Source organism: Bufo gargarizans, chromosome 1, assembly GCF_014858855.1.
Source record: "Bufo gargarizans isolate SCDJY-AF-19 chromosome 1, ASM1485885v1, whole genome shotgun sequence".
NCBI lineage: Eukaryota > Metazoa > Chordata > Amphibia > Anura > Bufonidae > Bufo > Bufo gargarizans.
This window is the reverse complement of record NC_058080.1, coordinates 335,466,489-335,484,403: the sequence shown is the minus strand read 5'-3', so window position 1 is coordinate 335,484,403 and position 17,915 is coordinate 335,466,489. Positions and strand designations below refer to the sequence as shown.

The 17,915-nt window shown below is 43.7% G+C and overlaps 1 protein-coding gene across 1 annotated transcript in view; it reads left to right on the top strand.

Moving 5' to 3' along the window:
- Positions 1-537: 537 nt before the first annotated feature.
- GIPC3 (GIPC PDZ domain containing family member 3) overlaps positions 538-17,915 on the top strand; it is a 636,449-nt gene continuing 619,071 nt past the window's right edge. The window contains exon 1 of the mRNA XM_044278737.1: positions 538-798. Coding sequence (XP_044134672.1) covers positions 538-798 — 261 coding nt within the window. The remainder of the gene's footprint in view (positions 799-17,915) is intronic.

The following is a 17,915-nucleotide window of genomic DNA, read 5'->3' as shown; positions in this document are numbered from 1 at the left end:
ACTCAATTAGAGTCGAAACAAGTCACTTACTTGTTCCTTCATGTGGCAATAAATAAGAAAAATAAGTATCCATTTCAGCGAGTGCCTGTCCTTTCTTCTTGTCAAATTTATGACTTTCACAAAGTACAATGTGTCACAAGAAAACTGTCTCAGAATGGCTTGGATAAGTAAAAGTGTTCCAAAGTTATTACCACATAAAGTGACACATGTCAGATTTGCAAAAATAAAATAAAAAATGGCCCGGGGTTAAAAGGGTTAAGATGTTAATTGAAGTTTCTCTAACTAGAGAGATTTTTCCATGCACACAGCTGACATTGCAGTGAAGCCCCACCTCAGTTGTGAGATTAAATTACTGCTATTTATACTCATCAAGGGATAACTTTACAAGGTGCACATGCTGCACAACCTAGCATCAATTATTTATCTGCCAATCCTATCTGTTTTATTGTATTTCTAGCACGTTTTTGGCAAAGTGGAGATACTACTCAGATCAGGCAGCAGCACAAAAAACAGGCAGATCATTCATAAACTGAATTAATGGAGAACAGAGTGGACCATGAAGAAAATGAATGCAGTGGCTCAAGAGAAACACTCAAGTCAAAAGGATTTAAGCAACATGTCCCAGCTAATTTAGCTCAGGGAAACACAACACCTCCGCATCCACCAAGAGCTAGACCAAGACTGGTTTTCCATACTCAATTAGCTCATGGTAGCCCAACTGGAAAAATTGAGGGCTTTACTAACGTCAAGGAGGTTTACGCCAAAATTGCAGAGGTGTTCAACATATCACCAACAGAGGTAAGATTTTTTTTCCACTATTTCAAAAACAAACTAACCATTCCAGAGTGTTTATCAGAAAACAATTATGATTCAGGAGATCAGGTAAATGTAGACATTTATGCTCATAAAAGGTTATACAATATGTGAAACATAAAATCACTTGCATTTCTGCATTACATCTGATTTTTTTTTAACAGTAATGCTTTAATCTTTTATAAATAAATAAATGATGTTTAGCTAGGACTTCCATTGTTTTTATATTTTAGTTGCTTAATGCCACAGTTCTATGTAGAGCAGTCTTAAGCTAAATATTTAAAGGGAGAACTTTAGGATAATAATAATAATAATAATAATAAGACCTTTTGGCAGTATGGTTGGTATTTACCTCAGATGTGCTGCCTCAGTCTACCCTAAAAATTAGTTTTGACTGCAGCTACCACTTGGATGAGCACAGCTTGTAATGTATAATTCATATTATGTAACATAAAAACATAATGTAACACCTAATGGTCCCTGCAGACATTACAGAATTGTACTCCTTTACAGTTCTAAAACACCTAAAATATTACCATTAACCTCTTTCTATCATTCTAAACTCTACCAAGGAAATTATTACTGTTGTGTGTCATTTAACTGTAAAATCTGCTCCTTTTTCCACTTCTCCATCATCACCATTCTACAGACAAATCTTCCATTATGTGCACCAGAAAACAGTTATTCATTTCTCCTTAGATTTATGCTGGTGTGGATTTCATCTTCTGTTTCACAGGTCTCCTGGAGATGTGGCAGAATTATTATATCATAGTAATTCTAGCATATCGTAAGTTAGCCAGGTTTGTTATTAAAACTTAGACTCCCAGCAGTGTACATGTATGGTGCTGGGAGGGTCTTTAAATATGGCAAGCACAGCGGGTGCCCTAGCCAGCGGGTCTCGGTTAATATCTGTGATGGGCAATAACGCAGATCGCAGGCATTAAACCATTTAGATGCCATAGTAAAATGTGACCACTGCATCTAAATGGTGATTCGGTGATTGGGAAAGCTGGGCTTTAGCTCTAAAGTGCAGATTCTCTTTGAAGAACCCCAGTGTATTAGAACAGCAGTTCCTATGCATACATTTTTAATTTTTTTTTACTTCTAAATATTTTTACTTCTAAAATATTAAAATTTAAAATCATCCCCCTTTCCGAAGAATAAAAAAAATAAAAATACATAAACAATAAAGAAAAAAAAAGCACATGGGCATCAGCGCGTCTGAAAAATTTGAGAGGCCCCTGCTCCTTAGGATCTCGCTTTCAGGATCCAAGCCGCCAGTTTGAAGAGTCCTGGGTTTGGATGTAAAATTGCACCCTGTGAGAGAATGTCGTTCTAGAACGGAATCAGCGATGGATCTTCCAAGGATAGATTTCTCAGGATGGGAAACCAGGTTCGCTTGGGCCAATAGGGGGTGATTAGAAGAGTAACTGGATCCGTGAGGATTTTCTGAATAACCTTGGGCATGGAGGAAATGCGTAGGCTAGGTGCCAGTTCCATTTTATTGAAAATGCGTCCACTGCCCATGGACTTTGCCTGTGATTGAGTGAGCAGAAACGGTTGACCTTTGCATTCCTTTTGGATGCGAATAGGTCTATTTGTGGTTGGGCCCACTTGTTTATTAATTTTTGAAATATGGCTGGATTTAGAGACCATTCCCTTGAGTCTAAAGTTTGTCTGATTAGAAAGTCCGCCCCTTAACATAGAAAGTATATTATAGTGCATTTGAATTGTCCAGCAGTTGTGTGCAATTTTGCTGCAATACTGCAGCTATACAGAGGGACAAACTCGATTGGAATAACTAATTGCAACTAGTGTGATATACCAGTTTCCCCCCAATAAAACAAACGCTATTGGAACAAATAATTTCAACTGGTGTGATATACCAGTTGTCCCCCCCAAAAAAATAAAACTGATTGAGGCAGGGGTCTGATATACAGTTATTCACCCCCTTGACTTTTTTCGTATTTTGTTACATTACAGCCTTAATTTCAATGTTTTGTTAATCTGAATTTTATGTGATGGATCAGAACACAATAGTCTAAGTTGGTGAAGTGAAATGAGAAAAATATATAAATAAAACTATTGTTTAGAAATAGAAAACAGAAAATTGGCATGTGTGTATGTATTCACTCCCTTTGTTACGAAGCCCATAAAAAGCTCTGGTGCGACTAATTACCTTCAGAAGTCACATAATTAATGAAATGATGTCCACCTGTGTGCAATCTAAGTGTCACATGATCTGTTATTACATATACACACCTTTTTTGAAAGGCCCCAGAGGCTGCAACACCTAAGCAAGAGGCATCACTAACCAAACACTGCCATGAAGACCAAGGAACTCTTCAAACAAGTAAGGGACAATGTTGCTGAGAAGTACAAGTAAGGTTTAGGTTATTAAAAAAAATATCCAAATCTTTGATGATCCCCGGAAGCACCATCAAATCTATCATAACCAAATGGAAAGAACATGGCACAACAACAAACCTGCCAAGAGATGGCCGCCCACCAAAACCCATGGACCGGGCAAGGAGGGCATTAATCAGAGAGGCAGCACAGAGGTAACCCTGGAGGAGCTGCAGAATTCCAGAGCAGAGACTGGAGTATCTATACATAGGACGACAATAAGCCGTAAACTCCATAGAGTTGGGCTTTATGGCAGAGAGCCATTACTTTCAGCTAAAAACAAAAAGGCACATTGTGAATTTGCGAAAAGGCATGTGGGAGACTGCCAAAATGTATGGAGGAAGCTGCTCTGGTCTGATGAGACTAAAATTAAACTTTTCGGCCATCAAAGAAAACGCTATGTCTGGCGCAAACCCAACACATTACCTAAAGAACACCAACCCACAGTGATACATGGTGGTTGCCAGCATCATGCTTTGAGGATGTTTTTCAGCAGCCGGGACTGGGAAACTGGTAAGAGTTGAGGCAAAGAAGGATGGTGGTAAATACAGGGATATTCTTGAGCAAAACCTGTACTACTCCGTGCGTGATTTGAGGCTAGGACGAAAGTTCACCTTCCAGCAGGACAATGACCCCAAACACACTGCTAAAGCAACACTTGACTGGTTTAAGGGGAAACATGTAAATGTGTTGGAATGGCCTAGTCAAAGCCCAGATCTCAATCCAATAGAAAATATGTGGTCAGACTTAAAGATTTCTGTTCACAAGTGCAAACAATCCAACTTAAAAGGAGTTGGAGCAGTTTTGCAAGGAGGAATGGGCAAAAATCCCAGTGGTAAGATGTGGCAAGCTCATAGAGACTTATCCAACTGACTTGGAGCTGTGATTGCTGTGATTGCTGCAAAAGGTGGCTCTACAAAGTATTGACTTTAGGGGGGTAAATAGTTATGCACATTGACTTTTTCTGTAATTATGTCCTATTTGTTGTTTGCTTCACAATAAAAAAAAAAAATCTTCAAAGTTGTGGGCATGTTCTGTAAATTAAATAATGCAAATCCTCAAACAATCCATGTTAATTCCAGGTTATGAGATAACAAAATACAAAAAAAGTCAAGGGCGTGAATACTTTTGCAAGGCACTGTACCTATAATATACTTTCTAAATAGTGTGTTTGTATTGTGCACCGCAGTTTTAAAGAGGGACAAACGCTATTGGAACAAATAATTTCAACTGATGTGATATACCAGTTGCCCCTCAAAAAAACTGATTGAGGCATGGGTGTGATATACCTAGAATATACTTTCCATATAGTGCATTTGTAATTTGCAGGAGTTGTGTGCGGTTCTGCTGAGATACCCCAGCTATACAGAGGGACAACCGCTATTGGAACAAATAATTTCAACTGGTGTGATATACCAGTTGCCCCACCACAAAAAATGATTAAGTGGTTTGATAAACCTGCTTCCAGCAAATAATCATTAAGCGGTTCTATATACCCGCTATAGGGACTTTGTCACAGGGTAATTTTGAAAATAACAGGCAGAGGAAGAGGCCGGCCATTCTGCAGGGGTGGTAGGGGGTCGGGCAGGTGCACTAGGTCGGAGCCTAAGTGGGAAGTTGGAGAAGGTGTGTGCGATTATGTCAAAGGACGCACCAGAGTTGGTTGAGTGTCTCACGCAGCCTTCCGCTTCTGCACCCTCCTCATCCTCTGTATCTGCACCCTCCTCACCCTCTGCTGTGTGCACCACCAAAGACACCACCACCACCACCACCATAGCCCCTCCACTCGAGTCTGAGTAATTATTTTCCTATCGATTCCGAAACCTTATCGATGCGCAGCCATTCTTGGCATTGGATGAGGAAGAGGAGGTAGAAACGGCCGCCACACAGCAGTCTGACGACTGATCAGCCCAAGGAGGGTGGTCCCCGCTGTTGCTGCCTACTCCGAGATCTCTAATGTCAGTGGTGGTGAAGTTGACGATGATGACGTGTTGATGGATGTCACGTGGGTGCCCACAAGAGAGGAAGAGGGGGAGAATTCAGAGGGAGAGACGGAGCAGCAGATAGGGAGGAGGAGAAGCAGGCAGAACTCGCAGTGCACAGGAGGCAAAAGGCAGACTGCAAATGTATCTTGAGCGAGCCATCCACCATGCACGGTGACATCTGGCACTCCCAGGACGCCAGCAGATGGCTCCACAATGTGAGCTTTTTTTAACTTGTCAGCTGCTGATAATAGTGTTGCCATCTGCAGTATGTGCTGTCAACGCACACGTCGCGGTAAGCCGAACTCTCAACTAGGGATGACCGCCTTAAGACACCTGGCCTCCCATCACTGAGCCCAGTGGGAGCAACGCCGTCAGAACCCACAAAGCCACACTCCTGGTGCTCCATGTCCTGCCTCCTCTGCTTCTCTCTCCTCCCCTTTGTCCTCCACTCCCCATTCCACCATGCCATCGTCTCGTTCATCTGGCACAAGGCAGACTTCCGTAGCCCAAATGTTGGAGCATAAAAATAGATGACACTTGATAATCCTCTTGCCCAACGGCTGACCGTTGGCTTGTTGGAACAGCTAGCCCGCCAACTACTACCATATAAATTGGTGAACTTGGAGGCTATTGGCACACCGCAATTGAAGGTCTCCAGAAGGAATTTCTCTCAAAAGGTCATCCCAGAGCTATATGGCCACTTTCAACGGCAACTGAATGTATCTCTGGCACACAGTGTCGGTGCTAAGATACATCTGACCAGAGACACGTTTTATAGCAAACACGGGCAGGGAAGGTACATAACTTACTGCCCACTGGGTGAACCTTCTGACGGCCGTCAAGCATGTAACCTGTTGCACCCATATGGATTTGGTGTTACCGTGACAGATTGCATGCAGGCCTGCCTCTTCTTCTCCTTCTACTATCCTCCATCTCCTCCTCGTCTGACTCCTCCTTTTCCACTGCTACCGCCTCTTCCACTGAACCCCCCCAGTATCCCAAAACCTATTTGAAGTGCCAGGTGAGACGTTGCCATGCTGTGCCTGGAAGCCAAGAGCCACACCGGTCCTGCACTGCTTTCAGCTCTGCGGTCACAGGCCGATCAGTGGCTAAACCCGCTCGCAGTGGTCTGCGACAATGGTGCCAATCTGATGAGCGCGCTGAAACAGGGCAAAATGACACATGTGCAAAATAACGTCTTGCGGCAGGCCAGGAAAATCTCTGGCCATTTTAGAAGATCTTACGCGGCCATGGCTCGCCTTGCTGACGTTCAGCGGCGACACCACTTGCCTGTCAGATGTCTGTTTTGTGACTGCCCGATGCGCTGAAGTCCCCCTTGTATATGCTTGATTGGCTTTTCCAGCAGAAACGTGCCATTAACAACTACCTGTATGAACTCTGCGGCAGGACAGGATCTGGGGAGCTTTTTTTTTTCACCGCACCAGTGGCTGCTCATGCGTGACACATGCAGATTTCTGCAGCCATTTTATGAGATCACCAAACTGGTCAGTCGAAACCTGGGCGCCATCAGTGACATCGTACCTTACACCTTCTTTCTGTAGCGTGCAATGCTTTGTGGCATTGATCAAGCCCTTGAGAAGCAGGAGCAGGAAGATGAGGAAGTCGAATGCTGAATGAATTCCCAGGGGGGCTACTCCATTTGAGACAAGTCAGCAGGAGTCTGAAGAGGAGTCAGAGGAGGATGGTGCCTGAGGGGGGGGGGGGGGGGAATAGCAGGAAGAGCAGGCTTTAAACTTTTCTGGGATCCCTGGTGTTGTCCATGGATGGGGGGGAGGAGACCAAAGACAACAATGAGCAGGAGTGATGAGCAGGTGCCAGGCCGCTCCACTGCTTCAAATTTAGTGCAAATGGGGGGCTTCATGCTCCAGTGTTTGAACAGGGACCCCGTATAAAAAGCATAAAGGGCAAGGACCAGTACTGGTGGCAACGTACTTAGACCCCCGATACAAACACAAAATGGCGGACATGTTACCAGGGCTGTCAGAATGCAGCATTTCTAGGCCTTGCTGTGAGAGATGCTGCATTCTGCTGTTGCGGGCACTGGCAGAGAAATCTGACCGATAAGCGCACTCGCCTAGCTCACGACAGTGTGGACTGAATAAAACTGAATGAGACATGTATCAGAGGAATTCAACACCTGTGATGACTATGTTCAATTGATTTTCCTTATGACAGCCCACAAATATCCATCACCACCGAGAATAAATAATGGTCCCTGTCATAGGTAAATACAGCAGCATAAAAGGCCTTTTCTGTCCAGTGAATGCCTAATGTTTGGGACCTTGGAGGAATTCAACACCTCTGACGACCACGTGTTATTGTTAATAGTTTCAACTATTATCATTTGTTTTGTTTTTTCAAGAGGGGGGGGGATTTCGTTTATGGACTTTGCCTGTTTGCCGCCTGCCCCTGACCTCGGATCTTGATTGCCGCCTGTCCTGACCCGTACCTCCAGGCCATGTAAGTCCCCTTGGTGCTTGCACCGAGCACTCTGACCCCCTGGTCAGCTGCCACTGACTTGGGGACTACTCTGGAGTGGCACCTGGCAGCTACCCTACGGCCCAAGCCTATCCCCACCATTAGGGGCTCTAGTGAATACCAGGTAGCTGCTTAGTTACGCCCCTCCGGAGTATACCCAGTCAGTGGCGCAGTTGCTCCACACCCGCTTGCATAACACTGTCCATGTTGTGGGACGATTTGTGCACTTCTAGTAAGTATTTGGTGGCTTCAAATATGACCTGAAGGTTTTTCAGGTTCGCCTGCCATTAAAGTGAATTGGGGCCCACCGCGTACTTGCGGTTCACGAACATTTGATCGCGTTCGCAAATCATCCCGGCCGATGTTTGTCCATCACTACCAACAGGTCTTTCTCTCATATCCCAACTGCTATACACATGGTCACATGACTCTTATCAGCCTGATATAAAACCCTTAAATACACAGTTTTATATCAGGTTTCCATAACAACCCAGCCATTTTCTTCACTGCTGTAGGTCACTTTTATATGGGCAGGGCACTGTGGATGACACTGTTAAGGGAGTGGAGTGCTGTGGAGGTCACAGTTAAGGGGGCAGGCTGCTGTGGAGTTTATAGTTCAGAGGATGGTCCGCTATGGAGGTCATTGTTAAGGGGCTGGATGCTGTGGAGGTCAGTGTTAAGGGGGAGAGGTGCTGTAGAAGTCACTGTTAAGGGGGCAGGGTTTTGTGGAGGTCACATTTTAAGGGAACTGAGTGCTGTGGATGTCACTGTTAAAGGGGTTGTCCGGGTTCAGAGCTGAACCTGGACATACCTCCATTTTCACCCAGGCAGCCCCCCTGACAGGAACATCGGAGCAGTTTATGCCCTGATGTTCTCCTTTTGCCCTGCGCTAAATCGCACAGGGCAAAGGCATTTTTTGGAGATCCAGTGACGTACCGGGGCTCTCCATGGGGCTGCCAGGAAGCCCGGTGACATCACCGGCACTGATGGGCGGGATTTAGCGCTACCCTAGTCAGTAAAACGGCTAGGGCAGCGCTAAAGCCCGCCCATCAGAGTTGGTGACGTCGCTAAACACACTGCCGGGTGGAACTTTCTGCCCGGCAGTGTGTTATTGAAAACAAAAGAGCCCTTGCCCTGCGCAATCTAGTGCAGGGCAAGGGAGCGCATTGGAGCACGATATGCTCCGAAGCTAGCCTCAGAGGGGCTCCCTGGGTGAAAATAAGGGTATGTCCAGGTTGAGCTCTGAACCCCTTTAAGGGGGAGGGTTATTGTGGAGGTCATTAATAAAGGGGCCGCCACTGTGGGGGTCACTGTTAAGGGAGCAGAGTACTTTTGAGGTCACTGTTAATGGGTTTGGGTACTGCGGAGGTCATTGTTAAGGGAGTGAGTACTGTTAAAGGAGCGAGTGCTGTCAAAGTCTCTGTTAAGGGGGCAGGGAATGGTGTAGTTCACTGTTAAGGGGGCGGGGTGGAGGTACTATTGAGGTCACTATTAATTGAGTGGGGTACTGTGGAGGTCTTTGTTAAGGGAGCGAGTACCGTGAAAGTCACTGTTAAAGGAGTGAGCGCTTTAGAGGTGTCTTTTAAGGGGTCAAGGAATGGTGGAGGTCACTGTTAAGGAGGCAGGGCACTGTGGAGGTCATTGTTAAGGGTTAAATTGCTCTGGAGGATCACTGTTAAGGGGTCGGGCTGCTGTGGAGGTCAAAGTTAAGGGGCGAGGTGCTGTAGAGGTCATTGTTAAGGGGTAGATTGCTGTGGCGGGTCAGTGTTAAGGGGATGGGCTTCTGTGGAGGTCTTTGTTAGGAGGGCAGGTGGGGTGACGTGAAGGTCACATTTTAAGGGTGCAGAGCACTGTGGGGGGGGGGGCAGTGTTAAGGGGGGGTGCTGGGGAAGTCACTGTTAAAAGGACATGGTGCTGTAGAGGTCACTGTTATGGGGACACTGTCAACCCACACAAACATTAAATAAATTTGTAGAAATATACCCAAGCCGGTTCAACCTCCACAGAGTCCCAGAGTACTGGATGAAAATAGATGAACCTCTTCTGCGGGCGCTGCCAAGGATATCATATACAGTTGCAAGAACCCCTTGCAATGATATGGATTTCTCTACAAATTGGTCATAAAATGTGATCTGATCTTCATCTAAGTCACAACAATAGACAATCACAGTCTGCTTAAACTAATAACACACAAATAATTAAATGTTACCATGTTTTTTTTAACACACCATGTAAAAATTCACAGTGCAGGTGGAATAAGTATGTGAACCCCTAGACTAATGACATCTCCAAGAGCTAATTGGAGTGAGGTGTCAGCCAACTGGAGTCCAATCAATGAGATGAGATTGGAGGTGTTGGTCACAGCTGCCCTATAAAAAACACACACCAGTTCTGGGTTTGCTTTTCACAAGAAGCATTGCCTGATGTGAATGATGCCTCGCACAAAAGAGCTCTCAGAAGACCTACGATTAAGAATTGTTGACTTGCATGAAGCTGGAAAGGGTTATAAATGTATGTCCAAAAGCTATGCTGTTCATCAGTCCACGGTAACACAAATTGTCTATAGATGGAGAAAGTTCAGCACTGCTGCTACTCTCCCTAGGAGTGGCCGTCTTGTAAAGATGACTGCAAGAGCACAGCGCAGACTGCTCAATGAGGTGAAGAATCCTAGAGTGTCAGCTAAAGATTTACAAAAGTCCCTGGCATATGCTAACATCCCTGTTAGCGAATCTACAATATATAAAACACTAAACAAGAATGGATTTCATGGGAGGATACCACAGAGGAAGCCACTGCTGTCCAAAAAACCATTGCTGTATGTTTACAGTTTGCACAAAAGCACCTGGATGTTCCACAGCAGTACTGGCAAAATATTGTATGGACAGATGAAACCAAAGTTGAGTTGTTTGGAAGAAACACACAACACTGTGTGGCGCAAAAGAGGCACACCAACATCAAAACCTCATCCCAACTGTGAAGTATTATGGTGGGCACATCATGGTTTGGGGCTCCTTTGCTGCGTCAGGGCCTGGACGGATTGCTATCATTGAAGGAAAAATGAATTCCCAAGTTTATAAAGACATTTTGCAGGAGAACTTAAGGCCATCTGTCCACCAGGACAACGACCCAAAGCATAGAAGTAAATCAACAACAGAATGGCTTAAACAGAAGAAAATACGCCTTCTGGAGTGGCCTAGTCAGAGTCCTGACCTCAACCCGATTGAGATGCTGTGGCATGACCTCAAGAAAGTGACCTCAAGAAAGCGATTCACACCAGACATCCCAAAAATATTGCTGAACTGAAACAGTTCTGTAAAGAGGAATGGTCAAGAATTACTCCTGACCGTTGTGCATGTCTGATCTGCAACTACAGGAAATGTTGGTTGAAGTTATTGCTGCCAAAGGAGGTTCAACCAGTTATTAAATCCAGGGGTTCATATACTTTTTCTACCTGTACTGTGAATGTTTACATGGTTTGTTCAATAAAAACATGGTAACAGTTAATTCTTTGTGTGTTATTAGTTTAAGCAGACTGTGATTGTCTATTGTTGTGACAGATCACATTTTATGACCAATTTCTGACGAAATCCATATAATTCCAAAGGGTTCACATATTATTTTTAATTGCAACTGTAGATGAAGCATGTAGTTAAAATGGCTTTAATTTGTCTATGCGTTTCAGGGGTGAATTACCCCCTTCATCAGGACACCCCTTTTATTGTCCTGATGAAGGTGGTAATTCACCCCTGAAACGCGTAGACGAATTAAAGCCATTTTAACTACACACTTCATCTAGATGGTATCCTTGGCAGCGCCTGCAGAAGAGGTTCATCTATTTTTATCAGGTACAAGGTTTACTTCCACGCCAGCACCCGTACGATTTTAGGCGCAGGTAGGAACCCAGGCTGCAGCCAAGCACCCGTTCGCTGGTCGGGATATACACCAGCAAGAGCCTATACAGCTGTTGTAACTATCTCACAACAACCTCTGGTAAGCAAATTTTATACGCAAAAACATCAATATTGTCAGCAGTACCACACATGAGGCGCTGTCCTCTCTCTCTCTCTCTCTTTCTTTCTCTCCTATTTCATCCACATGTCCCGCCACTTTAACAGTGACCTTCAAAGTATGCCACCCCCTTAACAGTGGCTCTCCCCTTTAACAATGAGACCCTCACACCGCCCCACCCCTTTAACTGTGTCCTGCACAGCAGCCCGTAACAGTGACTTCTAGAATATCTCACTCCCTTAACAGTGACCTCCACAGTTCCCTGCTACCTTAACAGTAACCTCCGCAGTACCCCGCCCCATTAACAGTGACAACCACAGTACCTCGCCCCCTAACAGTGACCTCCAAAGTATGCTACCTCTTTAACAGTGGCTTGCCCCCTTAACAGTGACCCCCTCACACTGCCCCACCCCTTTAACTGTGACCTCCACATTACCCCTTTAACAGTTACCCCAACAGAACCCAGCTCCCTTATTAGTGACCTCCACAGTACTCCGCTACCTTAACAGTAACCACTACAGTTCTCGCCCCTTTAACAGTGACCACCACAGCGGCCTGCCCCCTTAACGGTGTCCTCCACAGTGCTCTGATCTCTTAACAGTAACCTCCAGAGTGTCCGACCCTTTACCAGTGACTTCCACAGTACCCCGTCTGCTTAATGATGGTTTGCACAATAACCTGCCCCCTTATCAGTGACCTCTACAGCACCCGATCCCTTAACACTGACCTTCATAGCAAACCATACCCTTTACTGTGACCTCCACAGCAGCCTGCCCCCTTAACTGTGACCTCCAAAGTACTCTGCTTCATTAACAGTGTCATCCACAGCACCCTTTCCCTATAACCCCTTCAGTACGGAGCCACTTTTCACCCTAAATCCCAGGCTGATTTTCTCAAATCTGACATGTCACTTTATGTGGTAATAACTGAAACTCTTTTACTTATCCAAGACTTTCTGAGATTGTTTTTTCGTGATTCATTGTACTTCATGACACTCATAAATTTTAGTCAATATATTTCACCTTTAGTTATGAAAAAATCCAAAATGTACCAAAAAGTTAAAAAAATTGGCAATTTAAAAAATTTCAATTCCACTGCTTATTACTGCAATTTCACTGCTTAGAAAGCGATACCTCAAAATATTTATTACTTAACATTCACCATATGTCTACTTTATGTTGACATAATTTTGTAAATGTAATTTAATTTTTTAGGACGATAGAAGGCTTAGAAGTAATTTTTTTAATTTTCAACTAAATTTCCAAAACAATTTTAAGCACGAATTCAGTTAGAAAGTGATTTTGAGAGGCTTATGTAATGGAAACCACCCATTAATTACTCCATTTACGAAAATTCAACCGCCAAATGATTCGAAACTTATGTTTCAAACTTTTTTAACCCTTGAGGTGTTCCACAAGAATTAAAGGAAAATGGAGGTGAAATTTAAAGAAAAAAAATATATATTTTTGGGTAGATTTTTTGTTAATAACTTTTCCTAGGCAACATAGCAAGGGTTAACAACAAAATAAACCTCAATATATATTACTCTAATTTGGCATTTATAGAAATATCCCATATGTGGTGTTAAACTGGTCTATGGGCACATGGCAGTGGTCAGAAGGAAAGGAGCGCCAAATGGATTTTGGAGGCAGATTTTGCTAGAATGGTTTTTAGGCACCATTTTGTATTTGAAGAGATCCTGACGTACCCCTACAGTGGAAACTCTGAAAAAGTGACCCCCATTTTGGAAACCACACCCCTTAATAAATATGTTAAGGGGGTACTGACCGCTTTGACACCCTTAGCATTTTACAGAATTTGGAAACACTTGGCTGTAAAAATGAAAAGTTTCATTTCTTCTGATAAAATGTTTCTCTAGCCCCAAATTTTTCATTTTCACAAGGATGAACAGGATAAAAATCACCCCAAATTGTATTACCCATTTTCTCCTCAATACGGACTCGGCAATACCCAATATGTCAACTTTTTCTCTTTTCCAATTTTTTTTCTTTACTTTTTTTTGGGAAAAGGATGCTTTTACTTCAAACTTTAATTTTTTTTGTAAAACTTTTTTTTTTTTTACCCCTTTTTAACTTAATTTTTTTGTCCCACTCTGGGACTTCAACTTTTGGGGGTCTGATCCCCTTTACAATGCATTACAATACCACTTAGAACCAAACCAGAGTTCGGGAAATGTTTTTTTACAGTACAAATTAATTTATTAAGTTACTGAACCAATAACTTCGCCTCATCAGAGCCAATACATTCTAATACAGTACGGAGCTTCTGCTCCGTACAGTATTAGAACAACATTTTACACTTACAGCCTGCTTTCTGTCTGGATCTCAGAGGCTCACACGGATGGCAGCAACGATGCCCAAGGAAGGCATTAGGCTGCTGTCCAAGCCTTCGGGTCACAGCAGCGCGGGAACCCAATGGACACACAGGACCCATCAGAGGATACCGCACGTGACACGGTCAGCGCTGACCATGGCAGTGTAAGCATTAATGGGCATACAAAAGGGGTTCGGCTATCAGTGACTTCCGGCTGATAGGCGCTGAGATTTCTTACCCATTTCCCAGTACATATTTTGGAACTGGTATCCTATGGGTTAAAGATGACTTACAGCCATGAGGAAAAATGGCTGGGTTGTTATGGAAACCTAGTGTAAAACTGTTCCGTTCCTGAGATAATCCCACAAAATGTATTGGCCAATAGGAGCTTGCAGCTTCACTCACATTCTAACTGCCATTCACACAGTCACGTGACCCTTATTATCGAATTGAAGCTCGCAGGTCCTTCAGTCTTGAAATACACAGTTTTACACTAGGTTTTTACAACCAAGCTAATTATGACCTGTATTAGCCGATAGCAGTTTGCAGGTCCTTAAATATTCAGTCATATGACGTGTATCAGCCAATATAAGTTCACATTTAATTTACTAGGTTTCCATAACATACCCATAAATAGACTGTACCTATACTGGACTGCCATACTTGATGTCAGCATTCTTATAAATTTAAAAGCTTTTACACTACTCATGCTTCCAAACATGAAAACTGCAGTTGTACGCAAGACTCCTTCTGCAAAACGCATGGTTGCTGTTCGAGCAACTCTCAGACCCAAGCCCATCTCCAATCTGACAAGATATGTAACAGACAACATTGAGCTGCTGAAACTCCCCAAGACACGAGCCAGTCTCCGGCATGACAAGCAAAGTCATAGTTTACAACAAGCTGCTGAAACTCCCAAGCAGATCCAAGACTCTATCCAGGATGACAAGCTACGTCATAGTCTACAACGAGTTGCTGAAACTCCCCAGTAGATCAAAGCCCGTCTCCAGGATTAAAAGCTACTTCATAGTCTACAACAAGGTGCTTTAACTCCCCAACAAACCAAGCCTGTCTCCAGGATGACCAGGTGCGATATTCTAATTGACAAGCTACTGTCTGGGCTGATATGCATTATGCTGCTTTCCATTATGATTCCCAATCCCAATGTGATCACACAGGGTTTCTTCAGATTGGCTAAATTCATAAACAATGTGAACACTATAGTGCATTTAAGTACAAAGGTTGTGCTGCTCTGGCAGAAAGGTCAGAATACCCAAATTACCTGATCCACTAGAAGAGCTTTCCTTGATGGTTCCTCCCCTCACTTTGCCGAGTTTCTCAAACATATCCGGGTATACAACAATGCCTTCCAGATGACCTCATTTGAATATGAAAAATGTGTGTTGGAGCAGGGATGCATGCCCACCTTCAAGACCCAGGGGCAATTCTATTATACAATCGGATCTCTTTTGTCACCATTTAATGAAGACAATTTAGAAGCATTGCCTTTACATCTTCAGTTTATTTTTTCATGGGTGACAGCTCTGCAGAAATATATACCCGTCATAGAGACAATCCCCTCACTAAGCCACATACACTGCGTGCAGAATTATTAGGCAAATGAGTATTTTGACCACATCATCCTCTTTATGCATGTTGTCTTACTCCAAGCTGTATAGGCTCGAAAGCCTACTACGAATTAAGCATATTAGGCAACGTGCATCTCTGTAATGAGAAGGGGTGTGGTCTAATGACATCAACACCCTATATCAGGTGTGCATAATTATTAGGCAACTTCCTTTCCTTTGGCAAAATGGGTCAAAAGGACTTGACAGGCTCAGAAAAGTCAAAAATAGTGAGATATCTTGCAGAGGGATGCAGCACTTTTAAAATTGCAAAGCTTCTGAAGCGTGATCATCGAACAATCAAGCGTTTCATTCAAAATAGTCAACAGGGTCGCAAGAAGCGTGTGGAAAAACCAAGGCGCAAAATAACTGCCTATGAACTGAGAAAAGTCATCCGTGCAGCTGCCAAGATGCCACTTGCCACCAGTTTGGCCATATTTCAGAGCTGCAACATCACTGCATTGCCCAAAAGCACAAGGTGTGCAATACTCAGAGACATGGCCAAGGTAAGAAAGACTGAAAGACGACCACCACTGAACAAGACACACAAGCTGAAACGTCAAGACTGGGCCAAGAAATAGCTCAAGACTGATTTTTCTAAGGTTTTATGGACTGATGAAATGAGAGTGAGTCTTGATGGGCCCGTGGCTGGATTGGTAAAGGGCAGAGAGTTCCAGTCCGACTCAGACACCAGCAAGGTGGAGGTGGAGTACTGGTTTGGGCTGGTATCATCAAAGATGAGCTTGTGGGGCCTTTTCGGGTTGAGGATGGAGTCAAGCTCAACTCCCAGTCCTACTGCCAGTTTCTGGAAGACACCTTCTTCAAGCAGTGGTACAGGAAGAAGTCTGCATCCTTCAAGAAAAGCATGATTTTCATGCAGGACAATGCTCCATCGCACACGTCCAAGTACTCCACAGCGTGGCTGGCAAGAAAGGGTATAAAAGAAGAAAATCTAATGACATGGCCTCCTTGTTCACCTGATCTGAACCCCATTGAGAACCTGTGGTCCATCATCAAATGTGAGATTTACAAGGAGGGAAAACAGTACACCTCTCTGAACAGTGTCTGGGAGGCTGTGGTTGCTGCTGCACGCAATGTTGATGGTGAACAGATCAAAACACTGACAGAATCCATGGATGGCAGGCTTTTGAGTGTCCTTGCAAAGAAAGGTGGCTATATTGGTCACTGATTTGTTTTTGTTTTGTTTTTGAATGTCAGAAATGTATATTGGTGAATGTTGAGATGTTATATTGGTTTCACTGGTAAAAATAAATAATTGAAATGGGTATATATTTGTTTTTTGTTAAGTTGCCTAATAATTCTGCACAGTAATAGTCACCTGCACACACAGATATCCCCCTAAAATAGCTAAAACTAAAAACAAACTAAAAACTACTTCCAAAAATATTCAGCTTTGATATTAATGAGTTTTTTGGGTTCATTGAGAACATGGTTGTTGTTCAATAATAAAATTAATCCTCAAAAATACAATTTGCCTAATAATTCTGCACTCCCTGTATAATCTGTATGGTGCAAAAAATATTGCACCAGCACAATCCATATGTACGATTGTTTAAGGCCTCATGCACACAGCCATTGTCGGCTGTGGCCCGCAATCAGCGGGTCCGCAATATCTGGGCACCGGCCGTGTGCTCCCCGCATCACGGTTGCAGACCTATTTACTTGAATGGTTCCAAAATCCAGAGCTACATTGCAGAACGGAGGCACGGAAGCACTACGGAGTGCTTCCATGGTGTTTCTGTCCGTGCCTCCGCACCGCAAAAAAATAGTTCTATTATTTTTTTTATGGTGCGAACGGATCACGGACACATTCAAGTTGAATGGGTCTCGATCTGTTCCGGCTGCCGCATGGATGTTGCCTGTGCATTGGGGACGGCCGTGTGCATGAGGCCTAAGGCTATCATTGAAAGAATACCATCACCTGCATGCAAACTGGTCATTCAAGCTGACAAAGCATCGCGAGGCCAGCATCCAATGCACTTACATTCAATGAACATTCAATGCACTAACTATCAATGAAGTTGCCATAATTATGGTTACGGAAAATTCTGATAGGCGGGACATTAACTTACACAAGAGAGACAATATGTTAAAGGATAAATGAATTTCACAGTATCCATTGGTTTTGTGGAATTCCCAGGATGGCTATCATTTTTACATTCCTCAGTAGTGATGTACGAACATCTGCCAGGACGGTTCGCGAACGCGATCAAATGTTCGCGAA